This window comes from Hypomesus nipponensis, chromosome 27 (assembly GCF_054491055.1).
Source record: "Hypomesus nipponensis isolate SF chromosome 27, ASM5449105v1, whole genome shotgun sequence".
In the NCBI taxonomy this organism is placed as follows: domain Eukaryota; kingdom Metazoa; phylum Chordata; class Actinopteri; order Osmeriformes; family Osmeridae; genus Hypomesus; species Hypomesus nipponensis.
The window spans coordinates 151148-171694 of NC_140387.1; the positions used below are offsets into that span (position 1 = coordinate 151148).

The following is a 20547-nucleotide window of genomic DNA, read 5'->3' on the forward strand; positions in this document are numbered from 1 at the left end:
CTGTAGATGGTAGTTGGGAACCCAGTAGGCTACAGTCTCTGAAGCTTTACCTGAGAGTACAGGTGTATAGAACCTGGCATCACAGACAAACCTCTCCCAGGTTATTCCCACATTCCTGCATCAACAAGAATCGTAGTAATCTGTGGAGGTATTCTTGTTGTAGCGTACTGTACAAGTTAACTTGTAAAAACCTGCTGAATGTGATATTGTAGTAAATCCACTAACATTGTTACATTCAGTTAATGGTAAAAAGATAAAGTTGTTTTGTCACACAGTAAGTGTTTATTCAGTGGGGTTTTCTCCAACATTACAAATAGCGCTTTAAGGGGAAAAGCAATATCAACCGATCGTTGTACAAAAAAGACAGAAACAAATTAAAACAGTTATTATGGGGACGAGTGAACCGGTATAAACTTCATATTTACATATATATTAATTTTGTAATTACATGGGAAAAGAAAATAAATGTACAATGCTACGAAACATATTTACAAGTTAATAAATAAAGCCAACGTGCACACACCCACACGCACGCATGCACAACACACACAACAGGAGAAAATGAAAAATCATAAAGTACAAAGGATGTTCAATCTTTTATAATACAAAAAAATACAAAAACAACATAGAAAAAACATTAAACGTGTAATCGATAGAAAGTACAGAGAGTCTTAAGAGTGGCGGAGAGCGATGGCACAAAGGGTTTGTAGGATGAAGAGTCGCTTCTGACCAGGCAGTGCTTCTGACCAGGCAGTGCTTCTGACCAGGCAGTGCTTCTGACCAGGCAGTGCTTCTGACGCGTGTTCCAGAAGGATCTGTGCAATCTTTGGCCCTTCCCTTGTTACCATAACAACACATACAAACAGCAGAAAGTACTTTTGTCTCACACTCAAATACAAACACAATATGCACACACACAGACAAGGTCACACACACACACTCACACACACAGACAAGGTCACACACACACAGACAAAGCACACAATATTACTAACATTTGTGAAACCTGAAATGCTGACATCTTTTTTCCCCAACCGCTCAGATATAACTGATATGCATGGACAACAGAGACTGACACATTCTAAACCTCAACTTAGTCTGAAACCAAATGTGTGATTAACGTAAACTGAAAAGTTTTATATAAACTGAATATGTCCATTCCTAAGTGAGTGAATATAACAAAAAGTCTATACCCATTAATCTCAAATGTTTTCCCTCCAACAACCAAACCATGCTTGTCTTTTCATCTCTGGCTTCCTGCAGCGGTGGAGAAGGTTCTGTTTGAGTTGAAGGTGTTCTCATGGATGGATCTTTAACAGGGTCATTTGGTTTGACTGTCAGGGCTGCCACAGGGTCATTTGGTTTGACTGTCAGGGCTGCCACAGAGTCCTGCTGATCCTGAAACACAGGGTCTAACACGGTCACTGTCAAACAGTCACTGTAGTTTCTGAAGCAGCCTTAGATGAGAGATGAGGATGGGCTGGCTGTTGTACAGTATGTATGTAAGCTGTGACAGTACCACAGGGACACTGACTGGAGACAAAGTGCTGAGATACTGGCAGTGCCGGTCCTACTGGATGCTGGGGGAAATAGACTGGGATGGCAGACCAGAAAACTGCTCCCCTCTCTCAGACGGAGGACATAACAATACCCACAATCCCACAGGTGCCAGTGTTATGTCACTGCAGCCCTCTCCGGCCTGGTTGATACTATGCTCTAAAACAAGGTTATGTTTTCGAGGGAGATGACCGTCTGACTCCACTGCTGTACTGCCCCTGGGCCATGCTCGCCAGCAACACAACTGTCTCTTAGAAGCCCATGTTCTCCTATGCGTGGACTACAGGACAACAGACGTACTGTAGATGCCCATCTACAGTCTGGTCGACAGAAAACAGATTATGGATGGATGTAAAGGTGGTTAGGGTTGGCTTGGCAGACTCAGGTGACCGTCTTTTTTCCTTTACACAAAAAACTGGACCACAGACAACGGTTTCAGTATGCAATACAACATTCATGTCCCTCTGTCTCCCCGTCTCTCTCTCTCTCTTTACCGTCTCTCTCTTTCCCTCTCTCCATCTATTGCCCTACTTGAGTTTTGAACAGACATCACATACTCAACATCATTTACCTCACTCCTTCTAAGCTGACAGGAACCCCAGGGTCACCTGACAGGAAGCAGGATCTTTCTGGAATGTTGTCCTGCTTAATGGCAGGTGGTTCAGGACTCAGAGCTAATAACTTTCTGAAAATATAAGAGCACTGTCATCATTTTGTCAGTTACAAACCTTTAGTATTTTCTGACCCACACCGTATGACTGGTTCAACAGTCGCCATGTTGGCTCCAACAGTCTGCATTTTGTCTCCAGTGGCCAGTTTGATAATGCCCAGCATGTCTAGATCACCAGAGCCAGGAACCATCCTACCCAGCCCAGAGGCAAGGCTGGCTCCTCAGCTGCAGCCCAGAGGCAAGGCCGGTTCCTCACACGCGTGGAGCTAGTTTTCTTACTCTGACTCTAGGCTAACAGAGAGGTGAGACCTGACAAGTGAAGGGTGGTGGGCTGGCTGGCAGCTGTAGCTTTGATAGCACCAACATTTTAGAAAGACAGTTGATGTAAATGCAGGTGGCCGCATCGCAGCAGTGACAGGAGCAGCTAGTGAGGGTTTGTGGCGATAATGCTCCTTTGGGTCAGAATGACTGAATGAACAGGACAGAGTTCCAGACAGAGGGACGAACCAAGACAGCCCTGTGACCAGTCCGTATCGGTACCCATAGGGACGTGTCCGTCTCTACGTCCCTGTAGGAGATCCCTCCACCAGGCAATAAAAACAGCTGCATCAACACAGCTGAATAGACACAGCTGCATTAACACAGCTGCATCAACACAGCTGAATAGACACAGCTGCATCAACACAGCTGAATAGACACAGCTGCATCAACACAGCTGAATAGACACAGCTGCATTAACACAGCTGCATCAACACAGCTGCATCAACACAGCTGCATCAACACAGCTGCATCAACACAGCTGAATAGACACAGCTGCATTAACACAGCTGCATCAACACAGCTGCATCAACACAGCTGCATCAACACAGCTGCATCAACACAGCTGAATAGACACAGCTGCATCAACACAGCTGCATCAACACAGCTGCATCAACACAGCTGCATCAACACAGCTGCATCAACACAGCTGCATCAACATAGATGCATCAACACAGCTGCATCAACACAGCTGCATCAACACAGCTGCATCAACACAGCTGCATCAACACAGATGCATCAACACAGCTGCATCAACACAGCTGCATCAACACAGCTGAATAGACACAGCTGCATCAACACAGCTGCATCAACACAGCTGCATCAACACAGCTGCATCAACACAGATGCATCAACACAGCTGCATCAACATAGATGCATCAACACAGCTGCATCAACACAGCTGCATCAACACAGCTGCATCAACACAGCTGCATCAACACAGATGCATCAACACAGCTGCATCAACACAGCGGCTGAGTCCACAGCTCAGCTTGGAGCTTCAGGAGTTCCTCAGAATATCTGAACACACACCAGGAGTGAACAGACACCAGGTGTGAACACATACAGTATCTCCAGCTGGCTGCACTGATAAAGAGCCACGTGGGTCCTTGTGTCTGTGAACTGTGAACGTTGTCTGGCTGCGAGTGTCCTCTCTCCTGCATGAGTCCCTGAAGGCTTGTGGTTGTGACGCTAGGCAGGAGGCTCTGCCGGCCAGGGCCCCCTCGCGGCAGGGGGCCAGGGCCCCCTCACGGCAGGGGGCCAGGGCCCCCTCACGGCAGGGGGCCAGGGCCCCCTCACGGCAGGGGGCCAGGGCCCCCTCACGGCAGGGGGCCAGGGCCCCCTCACGGCAGGGGGCCAGGGCCCCCTCACGGCAGGGGGCCAGGGCCCCCTCACGGCAGGGGGCCAGGGCCCCCTCGCGGCAGACAGAGGGGCTCGGGGGGTCCAGCAGGGCTGGTGGTTCTTCATGGGTTAGGGTTAGAAGATCCCCTTGGCAATCTTCAGGCCTTTCTGCTTCATGCGAGGCAGCGTGGAGCTGGAGCCGTGCTTGGGCCGGGCGGCCCGGGGAAACCCTCGGCGCTTCAGGACAAAGTCGTAGTTGGCGGACGAGTTCATGGCGTAGAACACGTTGGCGTTGTCGGGGATCTTCAGCTCTGAGGAGGACAGAGGGACATACATGATGACACCTTGTCTTGGAACACAAGCATCTTTACCAGCCTGAGGACTGAATCAGAACTAAAGTTCACTAAATCACTTAACGTCCAGAACAGATATCTGTTGCTGATAACAAACTTCATTAATAGATTGATGTTGTTAGTTATAGATCTATGTTGCTAATAACAGATGCATGTTGTTAACAGAAATATGGTGTTAATAATCTATTTCATTGACAGAATGTTGTTAATAACAGATGTGTGTCTTCATAACAGATGGTTAGGTGTACAGTGCCCCCTAGTGGTCAGACCTTTCTCATCTGAGATCTTCTGCAGCAGCTCGTATTCCTCTGGTCTCTCACGGTCCAGGTTGTGTTTCACCATCGCCTTCCTGATCACCGCCGGAGTCTTGTCCTGACTGGTCACCTGGGGTCACATGAGGCACACGTACATTAGAATTGGCTTGCTCATAAACACCACCAATCACAACCTATAACGCGATAATCTTTCTCCACAACTTCCTTCCTCACTCTCTCTTTCCCCTCCCCTTCCCATCTCACTGAGTCTCCTCTCTTCTCCTCCTCTCTCATCACCCCTCATCTCTCCTCCCTCTCCCCTTCCCTCCCCTCCTCTCCCCCTCTCCTTCCCTATTCTCCCCTTCCCTCCCCTCTCATCCTCTCCCTCTCCTTCCCTCTTCTCCTCCCCTCCCCTCCCCTCCTCACCAGGATGCTCTTGTACATGTTTCCGTTGTCTACGTCCAGGCTGACCCGTATGATGCAGCAATCGTCCACCTGCTGGTTGTAGAGTGGCAGGGAGAGGGAGGAGTAGCTGGACACCCCAGAGACGGAGCGCTTGTGTGAGCGGGAACCTGGCGTGGAGGACATGGAGGAGGAGGAGGCACTGCTGGAGCCGGAGCCAGAGCCCAGGCCGGACGCGTCCAGCGACGACAGGGAGGTCGACTCCCAGAACTGGGAGAGGAGGGTTAGGGTTAGGGTGGTCAGACAACAGCTAACACACACTCAACATCCTGGACAACACAGCTGGGTTCTCTTCAACTCTCTCATTCTGTTTCATGGAAATGAATAATGTCTAGTGGTTGTTTTACTCTTGATGAGTGTTGACCTCAGGGACCCCACAGAGCAGAGACTGTTGTCTCTCACCTGGACTACTTTATACTCCAAATTAATCAATGTTTGTGATCTTGGACCAAGACCTGGTCCCAGGAGCAACCTAGGGTATCACCAGGCCTGGTCCCACTTCTCTACCAGATTGTTACCAGAACTGAATAATCCAAGCAACAGCATGTTTTCAGCACACAGTCACAACTGACCTGACTTCTAGATAGAATGCAAACCCCACCCACAACAACCCCGGAATATTGTATGAAGATGAACTCAGTCGAGACACACAACACACCCACACCCAGAATGTATGAAACCAAACAAAGCTAATGGATCACCACCGATGAAACATCCAACAAAATTGCCACTAAGATGTGGATGAAATAACACAAAATGATACAGCAGAAATCAAAATCCATGGTCAGTGGGGAAGTGAAATGGGTCCAGTTAATACAGGTGAAACAGGAAGTGAAACAGGAAGTGAAACAGGAAGTGGTACAGGACGAGGAGGCAGTACCGTGGGTGCCAGGTCAGGCAAGGGGCCACACTTTCCTAACGCAGAATTGGAATGTTTTACGGAAGGCGTGGAGGTCTACAAAAGGGAATTAAAAGCTGCAGTCACCAGAGGCTCTCAAATATGGCGCTCCGTGCGGGATGAGTTGCACTTACTCTACAATGAGGGTCAGTGCTACAGAATGATACGGCTGTCGTTACATATCCTCAGTCTGACGGGATTTTGCATAATGTGCAGGATATAGTATCTTAATGGTGAATACGATTAAACAGTGTTACATCTTATAAATGATGAATCACAAGGTAGAAGATAGCGATTTAAAGGAACACACACAAGCACAGATATGTAGGTATATAAGTGTATCTAGAATAGTACATATTTGTACTAGTATTTATTTATTTCAGTGTGTCTTGTATAGTATGTAGTTCTACCAGTATGTGTGTGTGTGTGTGTGTGTAGGTGTGTGTGTGTGTGTCCCCCTCACCTCGTGATGTGTGTGTGTGTGTGTGTGTCCCTCACCTCGTGATGTGTGTGTGCGTGTAGGTGTGTGTGTGTGTGTATGTAGGTGTGTGTGTGTGTGTGTGTGTCTCACCTTGCGCTCCGGGGCGTCGGGTGAGTGTGAGATGAAGCTGACCTCTTCCACATCGGAGCTGCTAGAACCAGCGGAGGTGACACTCAAGGAGTCTGCCCCCTCCCCCTTCTCCCTCCCCCCCTCCCCTCTCTCCCTCCCCCCTCCCCCTTCTCCCTCCCCCCTCCCCTCTCTCCCTCCCCCCTCCACACTTCCCCCCAGGCATGAGGCGTAGCGCAGCTGGTCGAACGACTTGGAGTGGGAGCTGCTCGATCCTGCCTCGGTACTGGTTGGCTGGCGACTGAGGGGAGGGGGGGGGGGGTAGAGGTGGGGGAGTGGGGTGAGAGGGAGGAAGGGAGGGACAGAGGAGAAGAGGTAGAAAGAGGATGATAATCAAAAGGACACTATAATAAAATAAAATCCAAATTAAGATTTTCCAGACCAAGTGGCTTTGTATGAACCAGGGAGGTTTTAAGACAGGATGAGGAGGGAGAGATGACAGGATGAGGAGGGAGTAGTGTTGTTTTTGGCAGCATTTTAGTTTTAGTCTAGTCTTTGTGTCAAGCTGTAATTTTAGTTTTTATTAGTTTTAGTCACGTTCATACTCTTTTTAGTCTAGTCAAGTTTCAGTCAACTAAAAGTCTGAGCATTTAAGTCATTTTGTCAGACTTATTCCTGATTTTCCGTCTAGTTTTAGTCAACAAAAACTGCTGACATTTGAGTCTAGTTTTAGTCGATGAAAACTGATGACATTTAGTGTAGTTTAAGTTTGTATTTTAGTCTCCCTTTAATCAAAACAGAAGTAGTCTAAGCAGTAATCTCGGGAGGAATGTTAATGCCAAAACTATTTGTTTAAATGTATGTATTGGTCTAGAATAAGGTATTCAAAGTCATATTGTTGATGCCACATTCAGTTCAGTGTGATTGCTATGTGAATGACAAAACTAGCTACAGTATTTGGCCAACAAGGGATGCTTAGCACCAGTGGCAATTTTAGACCCTTTTTAGGGGTTCTCAAACACTCCTAAATTTCATCTCAGCACCCCTAAAAATAACAATAATAATAATACATCTATATTGTTTTTTATTATTTGATGCTGGTAGTTCATGAAGAAAGGGACATCCTTACTATTCATTCATTCAATATTTTGCATAATACATAAATGTATTAATTGTTATCCAGTGAAATTAGTAATTTATTAGCAAGCGGGTTTAGCACTTATGCAAGGCACTGTATCCATGTTACATTCTCATTGGGGGCTGAGCACCCCTAAAGGTCTGATCCTAGAATCGCCCCTGCTTAGTACAAATGCAGTCAGTCAGGTAGTAACTAAGAACCCACTTTACATTCTCTCATACAAACAAATACACACACACACACACAGTATACAAACTAGTGTTTGTGTTAACCCAATTTACACTCTCTCACAAACAAACACAAACACACTAGTCACAAACTTTTGTCTCATACTCTCAGTAGTTTTCAGCTAACGTCTAAATCTAACGTCTAAAGCTAACGTCTAAAGCTAACGTTTAAAGCTAACGTCTAAAGCTAACGTTATAATGACACACATTAACCACAGCCTCATGAGCTGGCTAATAATAATAACGCAAATAAACGAGACAAAATAACGTTATAACATTTTGTCGTCTCGTTTTCGACACGTGATAATGGTTCGTTGACAACGATATTTAGTCATAATTTTTGTTGATGAAAGCAACACTAGGAGGGAGAGATGACATGATGAGGAAGGAGAGATGACTGGATGAGAAGGGAGAGATGACAGGATGAGGAAGGAGAGATGACAGGATGAGGAGAGAGAGATGACAGGATGAGGAGGGAGAGATGACAGGATGAAGAAGGAGAGATGACAGGATGAAGAAGGAGAGATGACAGGATGAAGAAGGAGAGATGACGGGATGAGGAAGGAGAGATGACAGGATGAAGAAGGAGAGATGACAGGATGAAGAAGGAGAGATGACAGGATGAGGAAGGAGAGATGACAGGATGAGGAGGGAGAGGTGACAGGATGAGAAGGGAGAGATGACAGGATGAGGAGGGAGAGATGACAGGATGAGAAGGGAGAGGTGACAGGATAAGGAAGGAGAGATGACAGGATGAGGAGGGAGAGATGACAGGATGAGGAGGGAGAGATGACAGGATGAGAAGGGAGAGGTGACAGGATGAGGAGGGAGAGATGACAGGATGAGGAGGGAGAGATGACGGGATGAAGAAGGAGAGATGACAGGATGAGGAAGGAGAGATGACAGGATGAAGAAGGAGAGATGACAGGATAAAGAAGGAGAGATGACAGGATGAGGAAGGAGAGATGACAGGATGAGGAAGGAGAGATGACAGGATGAGGAAGGAGAGATGACAGGATGAGGAGGGAGAGGTGACAGGATGAGAAGGGAGAGATGACAGGATGAGGAAGGAGAGATGACAGGATGAGGAAGGAGAGATGACAGGATGAGGAGGGAGAGATGACAGGATGAGGAGGGAGAGATGACAGGATGAGGAGGGAGAGATGACGGGATGAGGAGGGAGAGACTCACTCGCTCCAACGCTTGATTATCCCCGTGTTCTTCTTTGCCTTCAGAGTGTTGGAGGCAGATTCAGACAGAGGCTCAATCTCACAGGACTGGCTGTAGCTGTGGAGGCAAGACAGCAGGAGTGGTTAACATATGTAGAGGCGGGACAGCAGGGGTGGTTAACATGTGTAAAGGCAGGACAGCAGGGGTGGTTAACACGTCTGGAGGTCTCTATCCCTGTTCTGTCTTTCAACCCGTCTACCACTAGCACTCTCTCACCGGACACCCTAGGAGGCATGAAGATCTAGCATGGTGTTCCTCCCCTCCCACCTCCTACCTCCTCAACTTCCCACCTCGTACCCTCTCAGCTCCTACCTCCTACCCTCCCACCTCCTACCCTCTCACCTCCCACCTCCTACCTCCTCCCCTCCCACCTCCTACCCTCTCACCTCCCACCTCCTACCCTCCCACCTCCTACCTCCTCCCCTCCCACCCTCTCACCTCCTCCCCTCTCACCTCCCAACCTCTCACCTCCTCCTCCCCTCCCACCTCCTACCCTCTCACCTCCTACCTCCTCCCCTCCCACCCTCCCACCTCTTACCCTCTCACCTCCTCCCCTCCCACCTCCTGCCCTCCCACCTCCTACCCTCCCACCTCCTACCCTCCCACCTCCCACCTCCTACCTCCTCCCCTCCCACCTCCTACCCTCCCACCTCCTACCTCCTCCCCTCCCACCCTCTCACCTCCTCCCCTCTCACCTACCAACCTCTCACCTCCTACCTCCTCCCCTCCCACCTCCTACCCTCTCACCTCCTACCTCCTCCCCTCCCACCTCCTCCCCTCCCACCTCCTACCCTCCCACCTCCTACCTCCTCCCCTCCCACCCTCTCACCTCCTCCCCTCTCACCTCCCAACCTCTCACCTCCTACCTCCTCCCCTCCCACCTCCTACCCTCTCACCTCCTACCTCCTCCCCTCCCACCTCCTACCCTCTCACCTCCTACCTCCTCCCCTCTTACCTCTCTGCCTCTGTGAGCTTGTCCAGGCTGGAGTACCACTCCCTGAAGCGGGTGTTCCTGGTGAAGTTGTAGTTGTTGCAGGCCAGCTGCAGCAGCTTGATCTGGGCGATCACCTCAAACTCCTGCAGAACATGAGGAGGTCACAGGTCAGGAGGACACAGGTCAGGAGGTCACAGGTCAGGAGGACACAGGTAAGGGGGTTACAGGTCAGGAGGTAAGGGGGTTACAGGTCAGGAGGTAAGGGGGTTACAGGTCTACATGGATCTACATCCAGCAGCTCTATAATCTATGGATCTACATCCAGCATGCTGTGGTCCAGAGCAGCAGGCTACCTTCCTCCTCTTGTCAAAGTTGATGAGTCCTCCCTGTGAGCAGGAAGACAGAACAACACAACAGGATGTTTGCTATTACAGGTCACAGAAGAACAACATGACACTGTTTTCTATATTTATATTTAGTATCTTGTGTATATTATTCTAATATGATGCTGTTTGTTGAGACTCACGTCCAGATAGTCCTTCATAGCCGTGTCCATCATCACCAGGTCTGTGAGGAACGTCCCTAGGTAGGGAATGGTGCCCTGCATCACACTCTGACACACACACACACACAGATGTACACACACACACACACACACACACACACAGATGTACACACGCACACACACAGAGCAGAGAACTTCACATTAGACTAAAAGAAACAAGCAGTTCCTACAATGCGTACTAGAGGGCAGTTTGCTCCATAACTGTGGACAGGAAGAGCTAATCTATCCCTCCCACCCCCCCCCCCCTCTGACCACCGACACAGCCCCCCCCCCTCTGACCACCGACACAGCCCTCCCCCCTCTGACCACCGACACAGCCCCCCCCCCTCTGACCACAGACACAGCCCCCCCTCCCTCTGACCACAGACACAGCCCCCCCTCCCTCTGACCACAGACACAGCCCCCCCCCTCTCCTCCAGTGCCTGAGTTAACTCTCCAGCTTTGCTGACAGTGGCCCTGCTGTCCCCAACATGGCTGCTTGTGATCTGATCCCGGGCCGCCCCCGGCCCCCCCCTCCTGGCCCCCCCTCCTGGCCCCCACTGCTGCCCCCCCCCTCCTGGCACCCTCTCCTGCCCCCCCCCTCCTGGCACCCTCTCCTGCCCCCCCCCCCTCCTGGCACCCTCTCCTGGCCCCCCCTGCTGGCCCCCCCTCCTGGCCCCCTCTCCTGGCCCCCACTGCGGGCCCCCCTGCCTCCTTACCAGGTGTCTTGGTTGTTGTCTCTTCTGGGCTCGTTTGGGGTTGATCTCCAGAGTGGCAAACTTAGATGTTCCCTCCTGAGCAGAGACAAGAGACACAGGTACAGATAGAGACACAGGTACAGATAGAGACACAGGTACAGATAGAGACACAGGTACAGATAGAGACACAGGTACAGATAGAGACACAGGTACAGATAGAGACACAGGTACAGATAGAGACACAGGTACAGATAGAGACACAGGTACAGATAGAGACACAGGTACAGATGGAGACACAGGTACAGATAGAGACACAGGTACAGATAGAGACACAGGTACAGATGGAGACACAGGTACAGATAGAGACACAGGTACAGATGGAGACACAGGTACAGATAGAGACACAGGTACAGATAGAGACACAGGTACAGATAGAGACACAGGTACAGATAGAGACACAGGTACAGATAGAGACACAGGTACAGATGGAGACACAGGTATAGATGGAGACACAGATAAATACAGATGAATGTGACTGGTAGGTAGAGATAGACCTAGGAAGGAAGTAGGATATGTCTATAATATGGATGGGCAACATTATACTATATTATTATACCATATCACATAACATCCGTAAGGTAAGGTGTAAGATCCTCTCACACACACACACACACACGGTATCGGTACCTTCACCAGCAGCTCTCTGCTCAACGAGTGGTTATTCTCATCTGAGAAAATCTCCGATAGCTCAAGGAATATCCGAAAGTTCTCCCTGTTAGAAAGAGAGAAGAAAGAGAGAGAGAGAGAGAGAGAGAGAGAGAGAGAGAGAGAGAGAGAGAGAGAGAGAGAGAGAGAGAGAGAGAGAAGAGAGGTCTGTCAGACAACACTGCTCAGGTCTGGGCCTTGCTCCCAACTAGCTCAACAAAGAACGTAATGTCTGATAAACCACCCTGAGCTAGCTACCTTGCTATGTACCATCCCAGTGCTAGCTACCTTGCTATGTACCATCCCAGTGCTAGCTACCTTGCTATGTACCATCCCAGCGCTAGCTACCCTGCTATGTACCATCCCAGTGCTAGCTACCTTGCTATGTACCATCCCAGTGCTAGCTACCCTGCTATGTACCATCCCAGTGCTAGCTACCCTGCTATGTACCATCCCAGTGCTAGCTACCCTGCTATGTACCATCCCAGTGCTAGCTACCCTGCTATGTACCATCCCAGTGCTAGCTACCTTGCTATGTACCATCCCAGTGCTAGCTACCTTGCTATGTACCATCCCAGTGCTAGCTACCCTGCTATGTACCATCCCAGTGCTAGCTACCCTGCTATGTACCATCCCAGTTCTAGCTACCTTGCTATGTACCATCCCAGTGCTAGCTACCTTGCTATGTACCATCCCAGTGCTAGCTACCTTGCTATGTACCATCCCAGTGCTAGCTACCCTGCTATGTACCATCCCAGTGCTAGCTACCTTGCTATGTACCATCCCAGTGCTAGCTACCCTGCTATGTACCATCCCAGTGCTAGCTACCTTGCTATGTACCATCCCAGTGCTAGCTACCCTGCTATGATACCTAGACACTTCATCCCAGGTCCTCTTGAGCCGGTGAACAGGGTTGCACTGCAGAGCTGAGAGGATGGCCCGCAGAGAGGAGAAATTCTTCAGAATACGACACTCCTGAAACAAAATACAAAAGTAACAAATAAAAGCCTTTGTAACCGTGACGGGCTTGAGCCAGACGTGTTTTTAAATGAACACATGACATGATAAAGCAGGCTCCAGAGACAATATAAACCATGTAACACCAGCGCCTCACCCTGGCCACATCGATCCAGCGCTCCACCACCTTGGCCCTCTGTGTGGGTTTAAGCAAGCGGTTGCCCAGGCAGGTGGCGATGACACAGTTGGTGACACAGTTGAACTGGGTGACGGTGGCTCGGATGGTCGGAGCTAGGTGCTCTTTGCCTTTCTTGTCGCGTTGAGACCAGATGCTGCCCAGGCAGTGATACGGAACCACCTTTTTAAAGAGCTCCTGTGTAGGAGAGGAGGGGGAGAGAGGAGGGAGGGGATGGGGAGAGAGGAGGGAGAGGAGGGGGAGGAGAAGGTAGAGGAGGGAGAGAGAGGAGGGAGAGGAGGGGGAGGAGAAGGGAGAGGAAGGGGAGAGAGACTTCCTGAGTTTTATTCCTGTAACTTCCTGGTTATCCAGCAGGCTTCGGAGCTGCTCATCTCTGAGCACCAGGGTTAGCGTTAGGGGGAGAGGGGTGAATGGATCTCAACACACTAGACAGGTTTGGAAAAATACATTTAATCCACTAAATGGCTGGAAGTGAAAAAATAAACATCTGGGGCCTCATGTATAAACGTTGCGTACACACAAAAAGCTTGCAAACGCTGGTTTTCATGCACACTTTGTGATGTATAAAGATTTACTTTACGTGAGAATGAAACACAGAAAGTTTGAATCACAGAAAGTTTTGAGCAGACATTAGAATGTGCGGACCGTCGTTAAAGTCTTGTCTGGCTCTGTAACGTGGCAAATTCTAACTGAAAAGTGCCGAAACTCACCAAATATAACAAAATAAAGTTTCAACTACTACGTTTATGACGTTGACTATTCAAAAAACATAAAAATAAAAGTTTGATCATTGATGTGGATGATCACATCAATATGCCAAAACCCAAAACGGGAAATGCTATATAGCCTTCTCTTTAATCCGCCTCCACTTAATAACTTCTGTTAAACTTGAGGGTGTCAAACGAACGACAAAATCACTCAGGAAATCCATTTCACTCTAAACCTATAGCTGCCATGCTTTTACAATGCATCACCACTCGTTTCTTAATTTAAAGTTTTACATCGGACCATTTCTTCTTAATTTCTGCCATGGTCCGGTTCTCCGAACCCACAGCATTTATGGCCCTATAATAATAATAATGATTTTATTTGTAATGCACTTTACATTGAGCTAAATCTCAAAGTGCTACTGTTTAAAAACAAGGAAGGGCGCAAATAGTGACAGTTTTCCACTCCAACGACTTTCTTTTGTCGCTAATACCTGATGACAGGCCGCCAAACAGGACACATTTTCTCACCTCCACCTCTGTTGTCAGAACCTCAATCTCACAGTCTGTGATTTTTTTCTTTTTTGTGTGTTTAGCCATTTTACCGTATTTTTTTTAAGAAACGCTCCGGCGTTTATTAAATAACGTTCATTTTTGGTGCAGCGTTTATTCAGAGATATACAGTAATTCAGACAAAGAAATTACCTCAGGAGCTCATTTACAGTCCATCTGCATATTCATTTATCGGAGGAGGCAAGGCGGGGTCAGTTACTTGTTCAATCTCACGTTGATTGTGATTTAAAAAGGAAAGGTGCGCAGGACCTGGCGTACGACCAGTTTTATACATGTGAATATTTCTGTTTCGAGTTTTGGCCGTACGCCATCTTCTGGTATGAAAGCTGCGCAACCCTTTCTACATGAGGCCCCTGGTGTAAAAACAATGAATGGAGCCAACACACACACAGTGCACTAAACACCAACACACACACAGTGCACTAAACACCAACACACACACAGTGCACTAAACACCAACACACACACAGTGCACTAAACACCAACACACACACAGTGCACTAAACACCAACACACACTGCTTCATGGTGCAGTGAAGTTCTAGTGGTGTGAGTAAGGATCTGGCGAGGCTAAGTTCATAACAATATGGAGGTTTCTTACTGCATCCATGAGGGTCAACTGCTCAGCCACCACTGTGGGGTCGAAGGTCAGGAAGTCCGGCCGGTAATCCTCAAAGCCATTCTCCTCCAGCAGGGTGAAGGTGTAGGGGCCATGGTCCAGCACTGAGGGATGACAGCACAGGTTAGAGGTCAGGGGTTAGTAGTCAGATTAGAGATAGTGATCGAGGTCATGCTGGGGGTTAGAGGGCAGGGGTTAGAGGTCAGCAGAGTCTCACCCTCGTGTTCGGGTTCCTGCAACTGCCGGCGGTGAAAGTGAGCGAGAAGGTTACAGGCGCGGCGCTCCAGGTCAGAGCCCGGGAAGTTGAGGTGGAGGTAGGAGACCAGGCGGCGGAGACAGCTGTACTCAGGAGGCTTCCAGAAGTCCTCTGAATACTGATCCAGCCACGCGCCCAGGATGGACGAGATGGTGCTGAAGAAACACACAGGAAGAGTCAGACTACGCAGGAAGAGTCAGACTACGCAGGAAGAGTCAGACTACGCAGGAAGAATCAGACTACGCAGGAAGAGTCAGACTACGCAGGAAGAGTCAGACTACGCAGGAAGAGTCAGACTACGCAGGAAGAGTCAGACTACACAGGAAGAGTCAGACTACGCAGGAAGAGTCAGACTACGCAGGAAGAGTCAGACTACACAGGAAGAGTCAGACTACACAGGAAGGGAGTCAAACGACAGGAGAATGTTTACGTGGTTTACTCTGCGTGGTTTACAGCCTGATATTTATTCTGTGTAGGCACACAACCCTGAGGACAGGACAGATATAAATGCTATTTCCTCCCAAAGATATAGGTCAGTTATGTATGTCGGTGATGACGTGTGCAATGTGATACAGAGCAGCATTCAAGTTTGAACAATGGATCCAACACACTGTGGACACAGCCTCTTCAGGCCTAATGTAAAAGGATCTACATCACATCCTTTCTGTTCTTTACATTTCTATAGATGTGCTTGATTTTGGTCTCCTGCAATCTCTGGTGTACTCTTGGGAGCAACTAGTCGCTACGGTATAGGCCTTGTCCACTCGACCAAACAGGAGAGATTAATCTATCATACCAGTCTGATTACAGATTGATATTAATGTGTTCATTTGGCTGATGCTTTTAAACTAAAACACAGGGGGATATAAACCATAATGTTCTTCCACTGAGCTGTAGCCACATCTTTTATAAGTGGTATGGAGACTGCTTAATCACTCTATAAACCTTGTATCTAGATGCAAAGCCCCAGTGAGAGACTGGGGGCTAAACCTACTTCCGTAGTTCGGTCCGGTCATCATGAGTCAGTCTGTAGCCTTCTGATCCTGGGAGGTGTTGCAGCTTAGCATACCTGGTAAACACATGAGTTAGCTTAGCATACCTGGTAACCACATAAATTAGCTTAGCATACCTGGTAAACACATACGTTAGCTTAGCATACCTGGTAAACACATAAGTTAGCTTAGCATACCTGGTAACCACAGAAGTTAGCTTAGCATACCTGGTAAACACATAAGTTAGCTTAGCATACCTGGTAACCATAAAGTTAGCTTAGCATACCTGGTAAACACATAAGTTAGCTTAGCATACCTGGTAACCGCCTTAGCACACAAACATAGTTCCCCCTACACACACACACAGTCCCCCTAAACACTCCACTCCCCCCCACCTCACCCTGGCCCCCAGAGCCCACCTGTTCAGCAGCAGGTCCAGCACCTGCTTGGTGGAGGCGAAGGAGCGGTATGTGCAGAGGAAGATGGTGACGTAGGTGGAGTCGTTCCCCCGGAAGGCAGCCATCATGTATTCCACCAGCTTCTCCAGCGTCCCCGCCTTGATGGTGCGCACCTTGCACGTCTCGTACAGGCTGAGGGCCGCATCCGCGTCCGCGCCCAGCCAGCGCTGCCCCCTGCTGGGCGCCTGGTGCATCTGCAGCTTCCTCAGCGTGATGGAGTACACCGCCCCCTCCTCCACCTCCTCCCAGATCTCCTGTGTCGCGTTCTGCAAGCGGACGAACACGAACAATGTTGACATACAATGTCAAAGTTAAATATCAGATTGTATTATATTGGAAGGCTAAAATAGGAACTTAAGATCACATCAGTGCAATTGCTAATGCACTGATTTTATATCTGATAAAGTATCGAAGTTTGAACTTTTATTAGAAACTCCCCAGTTATTGGTTCTAGAGGGCATGACAGATATTGCCTAAAAGTAGCTTGTTTAACCTCTTGTGTTAGCCAATACCCAGTCAGCACATTCCTGTTCAGTCGACATGCACACCTTAGAAATAACGGGGGAAATACCGGTCAAGATAAGTAGAACAGTAGTAACAGTGAATAACATTATGACTTGAATGAATCATTACAGCTGCCACCCATAACACCTGGCAACCCAACACTGCCCCATATCACCTGGCAACCCAACACTGCCCCATATCACCTGGCAACCCAACACTGCCCCATATCACCTGGCAACCCAACACTGCACAACATGCTGACCTACTTTTCCCTAATAGGTCCATTTATAATATCTTCTAATATTTCACACAATAAAACTGTCCGCTTATTGAAAACTACTGTAATTTGCTCCCACATAAAGGCAAGGTCAGCATAACAGACAGCAGTCTGTGTCTGGTGGAGGAGGGGAGCTGGATAACGAACAGAATGTTCACTCAGGAGAGGAAGGAATGAGGTAGCTTAAACAACAGCAGCACAACTCACTCACACACACACTCACGTGTTTCCATCCACTTACCATAAACATGTCAACCTGTCTCTCCTGCCATAACCCATCCGCTTCCTTTTCATCCTTCAATACCATATAAAACCTCTCAACTTCCTCTTGAACTTGGATAAACTGTTCTTTTTGTTCGGAACACCAGGTCCATGTCCTGACAAAGGTGTCAGGTTTGTTGTCTTCCATTCTGCTCTTCATTGGTCCCCCTCTGACAGAGTGTTGCAGGTTAAACTCACTCCTCAAGTATGTAAAAGGCCACCCACGTCAACAAATAGCTCGATTTTTGTTGGAGTAGCTGGTAGTGGTTGCGACTCGCGCTTGGGATGCCAGAGGTGGCAGGTTTTGATCCCAGCGAAGGGCGAACATTGGCCAAGTGTACCTATGGCAGAGCAAGACCACATCTGTTACATACAAACTGGTGCCATTAATACAAAACGCACGAGGAGTACACAACCGCTACATGTCCCTCTCTCCTGAGCCGCTGACTCAAGCAGTGCATGAAACATTAGGCCAACACCTTTGTAAACATGACAGTAGTGAATCAGATATATCCAAGCAGCTCAAACTAACTCAGGACGGCATGGTTGTGCTTGGCTGCCTTTGGACACTCAAACACCCAGTGTCCCCATCTGAGCTCCTGTCTGCTGCTCCAGCGTGGGGCTTCTTACGATTCAAGAGGAGTTGTCAGGCATTGAAACATGATGCCACTAAGGGTGTGTGTGTTTTTATTCTGCTGTTTGTGTGTTTTGACTCCAGCCGGCTGGGTGTGTGTTCTCACAGCAGTCTGCTTGGTGTGTTTCTCTAGCTCTGATGCCCGTGTGCAGGAATCCGAAAGAATAATACCCCTGCATTATAATACGTCTGCATGAAGGGCAGGAATGAGCAGGGAGGGCTGCTGAACAAGGGGTACCACAAGGGTGAATTGTTGGTCCAACTTTCATTTGACTTTGCAACCAAATATTTCCTCTCTTCCCCTCCCCCCAGACCTCAGCAGTGTTTGGGGTATGTTGATCAGACAGTGTGTTTTCAGTCATGTTTAAATTTCCCAGCAGCCATACATCAAGAGATAAGTCAAGGAGATTCCAGGGGATGAAGACTGAAGGCAGGCAGTAGATACAGTAGAAACAGGCACCTAACTGGCGCAGATATCAAGCAGAGGTGGTGAGGAAGATATCAGCAATCTATCAGCTTCCCTCCCTCCTTTACTCAGACCAGACACAACCCTCCTCCTGGGAGAGACCAGACACAACCCTCCTCCTGGGTGAGACCAGACACAGCCCTCCTCCTGGGTGAGACCAGACACAGCCCTCCTCCTGGGAGAGACCAGACACAACCCTCCTCCTGGGTGAGACCAGACACAGCCCTCCTCCTGGGTGAGACCAGACACAGCCCTCCTCCGGGGTGAGACCAGACACAGCCCTCCTCCGGGGTGAGACCAGACACAGCCCTCCTCCTGGGTGAGACCAGACACAGCCCTCCTCCTGGGTGAGACACAACTTGTTACTCCTCTAAGTCTATAGATCTTTTTTGAAGGAGATCTGGCTGTAGAGAGAACAAGCTGGTCAGCTGAATCATCGGTCAAGCTGAGGAAAACCACTGGACAGGAAACCCAGGGAGGGATGAATGAGCTCTAGCAGACAGAGATGTTGACGTCTCCACTCTGAACACACATAGCAGCGCCTCACCCCAGCCCCCAGCCCCCAGCCCCCAGCCTCCCCAGCCCCCAGCCCCCAGACCCCAGCCCCCAGCCCCCAGCCCCACAGCCCTGCGACACCTTTCTCCTCCTGCTGCCTGATGAGTATCCCTCAGCAAACAGCCATGTTACAGAATCATGGAGGTTAAATATGGGAAGTGTGCAGTGAAGATGTCCGAGTTTGTATGCCACCTCTGTGAGTTCAGTACAGGACTGTGTAGGCACAACAGACTGGACACACACTAACAGACACACACTAATACGTACACAACTCTACTTCCATATACACTAAAATATTGTTACAAAAAGGACATCAAAGATTCCTCACAAACATCCAATTAAGAGTTTAACACTGTGCATTATATGTTAAGTGTTATGACATTACATTTAAATTTGGTGTTAGGACTGTATCTGCTGGTACTTGATACAGCACAAAGCAGTGAGCTCTCCTTCTCATCACAGCCTGGAAGCATGTGGTCAACAACAGTCTGCAGAGAGAAAACACAGCGGGGATCCTACATGACTCACAGAAGTTACTGCACGCATACTACCCCACACAAACCTGTAGGCTTTACTAACACACAGGCTGCATCTGAACTGTGTATTCACTGTGGGTGGATAAAGCAGCCTTTAGGTGTTACACATCAATCAGAAACACAAATGAAGGTGCCTCTGCATTTGTGGCATTTTTGTTACCTCCAAGAGTGGAAGATCGGGGTCCAGTTGTGTGAAACTGTGTAGGACCACGGGGCTCGCGTCCCCCGCCACCTCAAGCCTCACCCCCTCCCAGATGTGACGGATCCTCCAAGCGGTGGCGTCAAACATCCCATCTGGAGACGCCTGCTTGCCGCGCGCCTCACACGGCCCTCCCGTTAGATAAACCATGGGTGTACGGCCACGGCAGTAACAATGTCGAAAACCGACCTTTTCACTCCATGAAGGGATACGACTGACACACAATTTTTCACACAAAGAGGATAGCCTGAATCTGTGTGAGTCACGAAGGCTGAATGGATCCTTTACATATCTGTTTGGACATCCAGGCTTTCTCTTCGACTCCTCCCCCCGACCGACAGAACCACCCCGTTATAAAGCTTGTGGTGTCATTTAGCACCGGAGTGTTGCATTGGACTAACTCTGACCCTAACCCGTTCTGTACAATAGGCCTATAATAGGCTTTGTCATTAAACTAAACTTAGCTTTTGTTACTATTTATT

General features: G+C 48.8%; 1 protein-coding gene and 1 long non-coding RNA gene across 2 annotated transcripts; both read right to left on the minus strand.

Moving 5' to 3' along the window:
- Positions 1-259: 259 nt before the first annotated feature.
- Positions 260-3003, minus strand: LOC146220187 (uncharacterized). The gene is made up of 2 exons (XR_014750832.1): positions 2129-3003; positions 260-1972 (listed from the first exon to the last, which is right to left on the minus strand). It is a non-coding gene; the product is annotated as an uncharacterized LOC146220187 (long non-coding RNA).
- A 265-nt stretch (positions 3004-3268) lies between these two features.
- ralgdsb (ral guanine nucleotide dissociation stimulator b) lies at positions 3269-20293 on the minus strand. The gene is made up of 19 exons (XM_084694069.1): positions 20027-20293; positions 16595-16899; positions 16178-16252; positions 15145-15338; positions 14910-15031; positions 12991-13206; positions 12748-12851; positions 11859-11943; positions 11193-11267; positions 10456-10542; positions 10283-10315; positions 9951-10072; positions 8957-9052; positions 6611-6701; positions 6425-6529; positions 5836-5910; positions 4920-5165; positions 4509-4623; positions 3269-4197 (listed from the first exon to the last, which is right to left on the minus strand). The coding sequence occupies exons 1-19, from the start codon at positions 20213-20215 to the stop codon at positions 4022-4024; spliced, it is 2511 nt and encodes an 836-aa protein (XP_084550195.1). The 5' UTR covers positions 20216-20293; the 3' UTR covers positions 3269-4021.
- Positions 20294-20547: the final 254 nt, after the last annotated feature.